Here is a 12,709-nt window from a genome sequence, read left to right as displayed (position 1 = left end):
CGTTCTTTAGACATAAACGATTATATAACATTACATCACTATTTGATTGGTTAATATATTAATTGTATCGTCAAGATTATGCTGTTAATGATGTTGAACATGATCATGATATCGTTCAATTTTAATTATCATCCTTTCAACGTAAACGGATACACACAAAAATCTATCAAATGTCGCAATAAAAAAAACGACAATGTTGTAAAAAAACAATAAAGGCGCTAGTTATAGTTGTTCTGATTACAACATTTACACAAAAAGCAGGTCAAAAACATTAAACTAAAGTGAGATACTTAACAAATCTTCCAAATCTTGAACTGATTGAACTATATTCAATTGCAAACCTTATGAAGTTTATGATTGCTATTAACGAGTATTATAAATATCAATCTGCTATATTTTTTGATACTTAGAATGACTTTAAGGAACAGGTAAATTAGTTGAAGTATATAGTTGCGTTAATTTGGTACATAATTTAATCCTCAATGAATGTTGATTTTCTATATTCATTGTAGATTCAGTAGTGCTGCACGCCCCGATTAGTTAACCGAGCCTATTTTCTGCATGCTGCCAGCGCTAATAAAGAAAAGTGCAAACTCCGCACAAAAGCACACACCCAAACAATCTTTCGGCCTGTGCAAGCCTGTGTATGCAATTAGTTGTTCGAGATTAATCACACCAATCACCAAACAAGCGATCGCAAATGCCAGATTTACACCCAGGACCCAGAGGCCCAGTAAGTGGGTCTACCTCCGGTGGGCGAAGGTTAACGTCCCCTCGAGCACTATCAACAGCGCGCGCCCCTTCGACCGGTAGCACTAATTTATCAATGTTCTTTCTCTCTTTGTGGCGTACCCTTGGTGGCTTATCAGCGGTACCGAAAACAAGATCGGCCCCCGTGCTTGAGCTCGATCGAATGTGCTGCACTATGGAGTTGGATGGAAAATACCCGCGCCTTGCCAGCCAACCAGTCCTCAAGAAAGCGAGGGAGCAAACAACCATTCATTCAGCAGAAAACACCTACGCCCAGCAAAGGCCAAGAGCCTCCTCGGCAACGCGTCTGCACCCTGTGGCACAAAGCAAAAAAGGCGCTACAATCCCATCGCGCATTTGCCTTATCAGACGCCCTAATCGGGATTACGCGCGCAGGAAAATACAGTCACACACACACACTCCAACAAGTGTTTAACATTCGCGAATTCGATGTAAGTCGCGGTCATAAACCATGAAAGCAATGGAAGATAGCACGGTGCGGGGCTCTCCCCTTTATTTGTTTCTTTGGTTGTTATTGTTTTCGTTTTTTTTTACTTAACATTCTCCTCCCCGCGTATGGATTTGGTAAGCAAGCTGATAAGGCCCCCCTAACGCGAAATGCGATCACCCCGCACTATCGGACGATGTTGGTGGATGACGGACGATGAAGGTGGCTCGCCATCTTCATTCCATACAGTGCGCTTTAGGCATCACGCACGCACGCGCGCACACTCACACACACACACATACATGCTCTCTCACACCGCGAGAGATTTCGGTTATCGAACCGTTTGTTTTCGGTTATGTTAATGTTGCGGTCAGGTGGTGCTGTCTTGGTACGACCGTTTGCTGATAACGCGGCCTGATGTTGCTTTAGACTGCTGCTAATCAGCAGTTGCTGTTGAAGTATCTCTACTCAAAGTCAAGGCTCGCATCGCTTGCTGTTGGTTTGTTGCCCTGTGAGAGGAGCAAGCACTGTGAAGCAAACAACCTTCAAAAAAATGGGTCACATTAGATGGAAACTTGCAGTGTCATTTGATAGTGGAGCTCTGTGGCTACTGACATATGGCAGTGAGCGCGACAATTAAAATTTTGTTATTTATTTATGTCTTTATAGTCATCCTCATTGTTTTGGCGTGTTTTGTACACCACAGTGCGTACGAGAAGGCAGAGCAAGCTGTTTTGGGGCTAGTAGCTTGTTACAGCATTAAACATTGCATTAAGTCATTTATAAGGAAGACTTGCGTCATGTAGACCTTCTAAAAATTGCCGAATCATTCACTATGCAAATTATTTGCACATACCATCGCATTATGGCATTGTACAATCTGCAAACAGCAGCAACAACAAAACCAACAAATTGTTAGCTTGCTTTGGAATTCTTACTCCAGCCAGAGCCAACCCGCAACTGATCGTCCATAACGATTGATCGTGTAATGCGCGTGTGGTATTGTACCGCGGCACCGCTACACTTACTTTCACTTGCCATTGCATCGCGTGAAAGCATCGTGCATCATTGTTCACAGTGGCCCTCTCGCTCTCCCACAAACGCATACGAATGTGTTAATTGCTGTCGTTCAATGATGACGCGTTCAAGTGCTGGACCAATCTAATGAACGCAGCAGACCCCACTATCCTCCCCCATTCATACTCCCTTTCAAACGCTATTAGCTCGAAAACTGTTACCATCGATTGAAATATTTGCATTTAACAGCGCAAAGAAACACACATTTGGTTCGCCCCCCATCATGGCATTCCGTTTTTTAGCGATTCCGGGCACATGTTTGTCATTTTTTGGAACCGAATAGCGGTGAGTTTCACTTTCCATCGATCAGGGGCAAAGTGCTGGCGCTAGAGGGCGGAGCGTCTTCGACCAGGCCACATACAAACACACTTTGGAGTTTCCAATGGTGCAATGGTGGCGTCGCTGCCGGCATGCAGCACTGCCAAGAAGCATTGAATATGCTGGTGTACGGTGTTGTGAGCAAGCAAGCAACAAATACAACACACTAAAATAGTGAACAACAAAAAAACATCCACCCAACCCACATTCCAAACGGCGCAGCTATGCATGCACAACGAGGCAGCAGTGCTCTAACACGGCTCTATGGGGAGTTTTTCTTGCATAATTTTGCCAGCAACCGTTAATGGGCATTGACAGTGTGCGGTGTGGCGTGGGGCCGCATGTATGCATTTTTCTGTTTGCTTCACCTTCTTATTCTTCTTCTGCTTCTTCTGTTTGATCAACCCCTCGCTGGCACCGCCTTGCTACTACTGCGACACACAATAGCAGCAGCATGAGCTTGAAATGGTGGTTTACTTTCATTGCCGTCATTCAAGGTTTTGAGCGTGTGTGTGTGTGGAAGACGCCGCTTCGTGCATTCGATCGAAGAGCAACTAATTTCCAAAGGAAGGGGGAGTGGAATGGAGAGGTGGCATGCAGTAACAAAGTGTGCATTTATTGTTTTGTTCGGTTGCTAGTGCGGTGAACACAAATCGGTTTTAATATATCGTCACGAAAGCCGTGAGCACGATGTAAAGGATGAAGCATGCAAAACAATTAAAATGATATTCGCGACAATATTTTTTTTTTTATTTCCATTCTAATGTAGCAACGGAAAAACAAACTTCCCTTACATTTGTTTGGTTTTGCTTTTTGAGTGCAATAATAATGTAGGGGGAAATCCCATCACTTTAAAAACAGCGAAACACACACACACGCGTGATCCTGCATGTTTTCGATAAATAACCTCTCGCGCTTGGAACACGTGTTGTGGGTCACATTTCACACCTGCACTGTGTCCGGTATGAGTGTGTGTGTGTGTGAGAGTGTTATCATCCCTTTTCATTCCCGCCGAATGTGTTTTTTTTTTTGTTTTCCGAAGCGGAAAATGCAACGGCAGAACAATAAAACAAAAACGATAAAAATGCACCGGAGACGACTCCAGAACACAAAAAATATCAAAAACACACTCAACGCTGAATCGTCAAAGCTCAGCTCAACCCTTCCGCACCTCTCCACAATTCATCGATTGAAGATTAATTAATGCTCACCCACCCAGATCTGCTCGGGGATGCATTTTCCCAGGCACAATCCAAACGTTTTCCCCCTCTCCAGCCGCCACCCGTAAAGCGTGGGAGATCATTCAACTATCGATCAATCTCTGACCGGAGCCGCTGAATCACATGCAAACACCATTTTACCACATACACACACACACGTAGCGATAGCAATCTCCGATTGAAATAAGAGTTCAACCATACACACGATAATGCTAAAATTACACACACACACACACACACAAAACCAGAACCATGCACACATGTAGCGCACAATCCAATCAACGCAACGTAAAATAACCCGTAGATTGAGTGGATTGAGGCAGCAGCAGCAGTAGCAGCTGATGGCGAATAAAACACCATTTGCAAATATGGCCACTGGGAGGGAGGAGGGACCTCATGTTAATTAACGACAATCATCGACTACGACTACTGCCAGTGAAACAAATCTCCGCTGCGCTCTTCTTCTTCCCGCGCCCGGCTTGACGTTCTTCCACATATCGCAGGCATGCAAATAATGCGAACGAACTCACAAGCGCTGTATCTCTGTGTGTGAGCGTGTGTGCACGAATAAGATCAAGGTCATACCGTGCAGCAGAGAGGCGTACTCCAAAACTGTTTACCCATTACACAATCAGGGACGAACTATCACGCTGTACGTAATGGGAGGGGAGGAGGAGGGAATTAACACCATTTCATTTGTTCTGCTCCCGGGGAAAATAAAATTATTGTTGCGATTGGATGCAAGCTTTGTACCTGATCGGTAGAAGCTGTGCACTGTAGAAACAGGGGATGTTCAACACCAACAATCAACCACACCACATCATTGAAAAAGCCTTGGCGCCATCTTGTAGCACTCGCGGACCGTTTGCATCCTCGTCCCAGACAAAAGCAGGTGCAGACTACTGCACTGCACTAAAGTGCAGACTACCTTTGACCCCCGCTCTCCTTTAGCTTCAACCCATTCTCATTCTACTCTTCATGCTCTCTTTACCATTCACCATAGTTCACGTGCAAAAGGGCGACCGTCTTACTGCGTGACACCTGTAGCACATTCGGTAGCCGATACTGCACCCGTTGCCATTTTTAGCGGAAGTCATCAGAGCGTAATGTAACGTTACAAGGGGGCAAGGCTGTTATTACACCAATGCCGATGCAATCAGTGACCATCACAGAGCAGAGAGAAAGAGAGAGAGAGAGGGAGCGTGAGAGATCACCAGAGCCAGGCTGCGTGTCTCGTTCTCTCATGCGTATTTATTTGTCATTATTTAACCTTACCTAACGCTTCCTTTCCGTCGCTCGTTAAACCGACCAAAAGCAACAACAACACTTATCCTTCAAGCTAGCCCAGCCACACACACACACACACACACGCTCCGAGACTAGGTTCAAGCAGACAAACATCATTTACTTTAACCCTCCTCGCGATCCGTTTTTCGGTGAAAATTCTTCACAGCAAATTTTCACTGCGCTCCTGCCAAGAAGCCGCCACAACAGCATGCCAGCATGTGGCAGGGGGAAAGGAAAAACCACGACTCGGGATGGTGGCGGCGTGACTCGACTATGCCGATCTTTTTTTAGAACGAACGCCTGTTGAGCAGCATTCTACTGCCTCTGACGAGCTGTGCTGTGTGATGTGGCGGTGTACATCGCGATCTTTTCATTCAGTGTCCGCGCCGCCACGTCACCAGCCGCGGGTTTGCTGTGAACCTGTGCAATGTTTTACCTAACAGCAAAGGTTGATAGTATCTGTCCCTTTTCACATACACACACACACACACACACACACGAGACACTGTTACTGTTGGTTAAACTGTAAATTTCGAGGCGATTGATCACACGATCATCGTTCAAACAGAGTCAACAGCATGCACCATTATCAAAGTTTTACGGCTAGTCTTCATCTATTTCAATTGAAGTAAATTATTGATGAATGAGCATTGATAACGCTAAGTATAGGATTCTAACAAGCAACATCAATGCATAATGTTTGCATCTTGCTTTCTTGATCTTTACAAAGAAATAATTTAGAATCTCGTAAAAATTCTTCGAAAAATGCTGCAAAACAAGTTGCTGCTTCGTATCTCGATTTTCCGTTCTGTAGGAAAATGGCCCACCCAACGGTAATAATAGAACCAGTAGAAGCCGGCATCGCCGTCGTTGTCGTCGTGGCCACATTTGTTCCAACCTACGCATCACCCCCACAGTAGGGTACACATTCACGAGAAGCGAGAAATTTTGAGCGTGTGTCCATTTTTTTTTTCTGTTTCACCTTTACAACACCTAAAACTAGGTTGTCTTAACAAAACAGAGACTCTGTGCGTCAAGAGACATTTTCCGTGCCTCCTTCCCATAAAGTACCCGCACCTCATATACCACCAACGCCTCTCTCGTTATGGGATCTTCCTTTAACCAGTGCGCCTACGCTGGAGGGAAAAACGGTCTGGCTTCACAAATTCTCACCTCTAGCGTGACGAATGGCGGGCTATAATTGTGGTGCATTATCGAGGGCAGAGGGCCCCACTATTTGGCAGGGGGCCACCAACCCCACGCGAATGCGTTTGATCCAGCTGGGCCGACAAATAATACGCATTCATTCATGTGTCGCGACGAAAATTGCCTATTACAAAGCTATTAACGCGCCTAATATAATATAACAAACGATAATGCGCTGCATGGGTGTAGCACACGCGTTGACCTCAACCTAATTGCGCCATCGCAACAATTCGCCCACGCAACCAAGGCTGATAACGTGGCGCACCCCATCACCCAGCGCCCATTACAGTGGTAGATTAGCATGGTAGTCCTCGATTTTCCCCCATTTTTTTGCCGGTCATTACAAGACACTTTTGTGCAAAACAACAAACGCACACACACTTACTACCGCTTTCCGTCTTCCAGGGGGGACATGTGATAGAGCGTCACCCTCAGTGACGATGGTAACGGTGTGACACGTTCGTCTCCAGCAAACGGCGCCTGGTCGGGGCCACTGACGAGAAGGGTGGGACGTGGGTTGGACGCTTTTAAAACGCGTTTCATGAGTGAAATTCATGTGTGCGGCACACACGCACTCTCTCTCTCTCTCTCTTCTCTACCCCTCGCCTATAAAGCCTGGCTGCGATAGGAAAGGTTTTTGGGTGGCAAAATTGTTGCACGTTAGCAAACACTCAAACACCAACCATTTGTTAAATTTCTTTCGCTGTACCCGTGCGGTACGCTATCAGTTGCCTTTGGGCAACCTTTACTGCAGCGTGTGAGCATTGAGGAAGGGAGTGGAGGCGGACTGAGCCGTACAGAGAAAGCTGATGCCTATTACACCGACCGGCGTCGTGGCCACCGCCGCCGCCACCATCAACGGGATGCGTTGTAGCGTTAATGGCTCACTGAGCTGCCTGAATTTACCCGATTGCACGATGGAAGGGATGGGCTGGCTGGCGGCTGGTGGGTCAGTATAAATGAGGCTTCGTCGATATTGGGGGCCCAGGGTCTGATTTCGTCTCGCGTCCACTTTTCGCTACCAGCTAATTTTCACTATTTTCCTTCTCCATTTCCCTGACGTATGTTTCTACACATACACGCATCGGATTCCTTTTTCCTTTTCGCTAACTGCATCGGAAACCGTACCGATAGTTGTTGTTTTTTCTTTCGGTACGAAACGCGCTCGGCAAGAGCGTTTTCTTTCGTTTGATCTGCGAAGTTTCATTGCTGCTTTCCGCACAATTTTCCCGCTGTACGCCCAAGCACAACACGCTAAGTAACGCGGTTGCATATGGGCACGCGGTCTGGATAGCGCGCGCCAACCGGAGCACGTGTTGCGCTTCTTTTTTACTTTTCTTCTTCTTTTTCTTCTTCTTTTTTTTTCTTCTTCTCCTTGTTTTTTTTTCTTTTCTAACTGAACTGAACTCTCTTCGCGTTGGGGAAACAAAAAAAAAAGGTAGAGAAAACGAATCGTACGCCGTTTGCTGTTCGCTCCGAAAATGCATGCAGGTGCCGGTGCAATTACGGGACAACGAAAACCCGATAGCAACTATGGAGCAGCGGGATTTTTCCTATATCTCGCGAGCTGCTTCACATTTTACCACATATTACCTATTTGTATAGCATTCTTTTTAGAAATTATTCGCATTAGATAAAGTATTAAAAATAAATTATAAAATAGTGTCATACAAGCAAACTATAAAAGACTCGTGCACAATTCCATGTTAAGTATGAAACGGAAATGCAAATTGTGTAAAATAATTTTGTAGGAAAATAACATGGTATTAACCATTCTACTGATCACAACGTTTCTTCTTCAAAATCTCTGCACACACAATTCTAAATGAAATTCCATAAAACACATGGTACAATATTCCGAAGAAAAATCGTACAATGAAAAATTTCCAAAGCAAATATAAACCCTCGAACGAACGTTACAAAATCTGCACGACACGTGTTGCCAACATCCACCATATGGAAGCGAACAATACTTATACGCGTCATCCCTCAACACCAACCACCCCCACCCCCGCTGCCTACAATCATCATATCGATCGCAACCCCAGAATCGCAACCAGTTGAAACAGTGAAACAGTAACTAAAGCAAAACTATAACACCAAATGCACTACACCATAAAACGAGATTTTCACATACCTTCTCATTATAGGGATTTATCCAAGCAGATATCATGAAAACCAATTTTCCGTTGATACACCGCGCGGGAAAAGAATAGATGGAGGGCGGACTGCGCTGGACACACAGTTAGCCGTCTACTACCGCGTATGGCACACACGTACGCACCACGTCGACTACTGCTAATACTACTACTACAACTGCTGCTGTTGCTGCACTGCTACCGTGCACACACACGGTTCGGTACACAAGCACAGGCCGCACACGCACACCGGAGGAGCAGCTTCCGCAAAATAGCAGCAGAGCGGTGCCGATTGTATTACTCTCTTAACGCTGCGTTTTCACTCGCGAATTCTAAGCCGATTGCTTCGCTTCTTTTGCTTCCGATTTTACTCCGAGACTTCCTTCCCTGCTCAACTGCTACGTGGAGTACACCTCGTTGCACTTGCACTTGCGGATATATGCGGTGGCCGCACGCGAACGAACGAACGAAAAACGAAAAGCAGCAAAAACCGCGGGATCAGGCGACGACGAGCACTGGTGCACAACGCGACGGATGGGAGTGGGAGAGAGATGGAGATGTTTGAATCGTTTAGCACGCACGCACGCACGCACTGTTCGCTGCTAACAGTTGTACCACACACACACACACACACCACACCTGAGCGATGCTGCCGACCGATCTCGAGTATGCCTATCGATTGAGCAGCACTCGTCCGATCGATATTTGTCGTTTCGGAGCTCGCGTAGCAGTACGGTTGAGAGTCCTGGGGTAGGGCGGGTAGGGGGAAAACGGGCGCACACTTTGTGTCTGGATACCGTGTCCTTGTCTCGCTGGCACTAACGCACTTCACACGCACTAACGCACACTTATTTGCTGGATCTATTCCACCTTGCAGCTGGCGATCGTCACAGAGGGCAAACGGGGCTGTCACACCACTGTCTGCCTGCGCTGGTCGGCTTATCCACACTGGAATCTGAAACTGCAACACGAAAAAGTGGGTTAAATTGGAGCAAAACATGCACACGACGCATTCTGCAACGAGCAAAAGCTGTAGTTCTGTGGACTGTGCTAACCCTGAGAGCTCATGCACATGCAACAGCTTTGTAACCCAATTCGTATCCCTGCACACTACACGGAAACAAAAGGAACTCACTCTAATAGTTCATTTCTAATTTTTATGCACCTCTAAGCACGAGATGAGAGAGAAAACTTCACGAATTGTATGTGTATGTGTCGATCTGTCATAGCACAATTCGGTAGCCTACTCGGATGCGCTACCAACAGATTGCGATTATCGTTTCTATTATTCTGCTAGATTTAATGCAAACCCACCAACACTCACACACATACCCCAAACCGTCCGGCTTCCCTTTCGTTGCCGGACACGTATGTGTGGTTGCCTAATATACAGCAAGAAAAGAGAGCGCAAAAGCTATTAAAAGTTTATGACTTAAAGTTCAGACACCAAATCGATTATACATATCAAGCGTATCGATTTATATTCTACATTTTGATGGTTGTCTGATGATTCGCGACATAATGCAATGCTATATGCTCTGTAATTTTACTCCACGCTAACACACGACAGCACTGTTGATGATGATGATTACAATAATGATAGACACACGACAAAACATCGCCACGATGGCCGATCAATAAATGAAGGCATGGACTTTCGACTGGCTGCGCCTATGCCGTCTTACTACCACGTTCTGCAGCACTTCATACAGGTAACCGAACGTTCTATGACACACTAAGGGTACGCCACACAAAGGTTCAATGAACTACCCAATTTGATCAGTTTTTCGTCATTTGCTGGCGGTGTGTTGTGGCCTTGCGTGTATTCGCAATGGCAGTGTGGAAGATGGAACCAAAGCCTCGGGCCTGCAGCCTGTTTGACCTCTTAACTTATACGCGAGCGGGTGGGTCACGTATGTTCGTACTGGGTTGCGTTATTTTTCAACCTCACGTACACTAACCACTTGAACATTTTATGTTTCCTCTGTTTTTTCTGCTATTCTCCTGCGCGGACGGACAACTCGTAGGGCAAGGAATATGCGGGAATCGATCCATTCTTTTTTCCTATCATCTATTCCAAAACTTCATGACTGAGAAAGTATTTTTTTATTCAGTACGAACAGATACAGGGTTAAATGTTGCTTTATTTAAGTGTATCATCAATAAGGCAATGCATTCTTCTATGGTCTGCATTATTATTTATGTAGGGTAGGTTAGAATCTGAGCCAAAAAGTCGGTTTTTAAGCCATTCTTTTACAAACGACACCTTTTTCGGCACGGAGCACACGGGGCAGCTATTCACTTTTTAGCAGTCAATTGAAAAACCAATTAATCTATGTGTTAAACCTGAAACAACCTCATCAATCACAAGTCAAACTTAGCTGCTGGTTATTGCAATCAAACATGATGAAATATGTCTGTGTATTGGAGAGTGAACTGAAACATTGCCAAAACGCGAGTTCAACTACTAGACACATTCGCACACGAAATACACACACGCAGCCCCAAATACACACACGTAGAAACTTTTAAACGCACTTCCATTTTACAATCCTGTACGCAACGGGCAAAAAAAGCTACACGCAAAGGAAGTTGGATGCAAAGACACGTATCTAGATGACCAGGTGGTAAAGAGCACAAGGAAACAGGCCACAAATATGGCAACATGATCCACCATCGGGGAGGCTCAAAATGTGAACCTTTTTTTTAGAAAATTGCCACACTGATTTTGGACACACATAAAATCACACACAAATAAATGCTACCTAGACGAATTAATGTGTGTAAAAAATGAAGGCTTTCGAGGGACACTAGAGCAAACAAGCGACAAGAAAAAATATGCACCCATAGGCTGCAAGAGGAGGCAGCACGCGCTGTGAGGGTCAATTGAAGGAGATTATTTTATTTAGCTCGAAGTGAAACTTTGGCGTTCGATTTTCTACCACAATTTCTTCTGGTGGAAGGTTGTTACTACGTTGGCTACCGTGCGGATGATGCTGCCTTCAACCTGCTGCTACGGCTGCTGCTATTGCAACTGGCCCTTCCCCTCGATTACCGCTAACAGCCGTCTCTGCCTATTTGCCACAGATGGTGTGTGATCTTTTTTATTCTTTTTAACTCCCCCACAACGGCTACGATTCAGGTTTTCTCCTTCTTTCTACTGTTTCACTTCTCAAAGCTCGTCCTTTTTCTCTCACTCTCTTGCTCCCGCTGCTTTGGTCTTGATTATCTATTTTCACCACATGGATACACACTGTTGCTTCGATTGCTGATGCTGGGGCGATTGCTAGTGCTCTGCTGCTGCTGCTGCAGTTGCTGCTGCTGAAGTTGCTGATACTGATGCTGCCTTTTTCGTACGTACGATAACTCCTCTGCACCTTTTCTTCACTTCTCTGTCGATAAAACGCGACTGTCGGGGCACCCTCTACACACAACCAATTGCGCTCTCGACAACAACTAAATACTGACTGATTCGAAAAATACTAAATCGTTGCTGGCGAACGTTCCGAGCGGTGACCGTGGTGAGCCAAAAGCGCTGAGACACGCAGCACCGCACTCACGGTGCACTCACTCATTCGGTCGGTGAGCGTCCCATACTCTTGGGGGGACCAGGCTTGACGCACTATGTGGCAGACACAGCTGATAATAAAGAGGGTTGAAATTATGAAATAATGCATGAAACAACGTTACATGGACAGTGTTTACTTAGCAAAACGAAGGTTTTGAATCTTTTTATGATTGTAATTATTGTATTTTTATCTTAGATTGTAGCAAATGGTTTTGAATATTTTCTTTGTTCGTTGACGAAAAATGTAAAACAACTCATTAAATACTTGTATATCCAAAAAACATTCAAAAATGTGTATATAGCTACCCGTTTCAAAAGTTTCAAGGATAACGTAGCTTTAAGGTTTTCCAAAACCAATTTTCCAAAAACCAACCAATCAGTCTCAGAGAGAAACGTTTCTTAGCTGCATTGGATTACTCCAAAGTTATTGAATTTTGATCATTCGCAGGATCACAGTGCAATGAAACCGAAGAAAATCTCACACACAGCACTAGCGCTACAATGCAGTAGTGGCAGGCAGCGTTGGGAGAGGTTTCGTCGGCTTGGTATCCGAAGCGTATATGTGCGAGCAAGCGACGCGTGCACCACTCACAGTTCCACTCTCAACCGTGCGAAAGAGAGTCACTCAGAATCTGACGACGCTGGCAAACAAAGATTTGAACTCCGCAGGGCCAAATCCGGTTCAGTGCGGGGCGGC

At 45.3% G+C, this 12,709-nt stretch overlaps 1 protein-coding gene across 3 annotated transcripts in view; it reads right to left on the bottom strand.

Moving 5' to 3' along the window:
- Positions 1–11,933, bottom strand: part of LOC120950202 (terminal nucleotidyltransferase 5C) — a 53,127-nt gene extending 41,194 nt beyond the window's left edge. Inside the window, exons 1-2 of one of the 3 annotated variants that reach the window (XM_040368042.2) lie at positions 11,699–11,933; positions 8,444–9,405 (exon numbers count right to left, since the gene is read on the bottom strand). In XM_040368042.2, the coding sequence (XP_040223976.2) occupies positions 8,444–8,479 (36 nt within the window). In that variant the 5' untranslated portion in view covers positions 8,480–9,405; positions 11,699–11,933. The other 2 variants (XM_040368043.2, XM_040368044.2) reach the window with 2 other exon arrangements.
- Between the last annotated feature and the right edge of the window lie 776 nt (positions 11,934–12,709).

Source organism: Anopheles coluzzii, chromosome 2 (assembly GCF_943734685.1).
Source record: "Anopheles coluzzii chromosome 2, AcolN3, whole genome shotgun sequence".
Lineage (NCBI taxonomy): Eukaryota > Metazoa > Arthropoda > Insecta > Diptera > Culicidae > Anopheles > Anopheles coluzzii.
The sequence above is the reverse complement of the archived record's forward strand: the minus strand, read 5'-3'. Positions and strand labels throughout refer to the sequence as shown.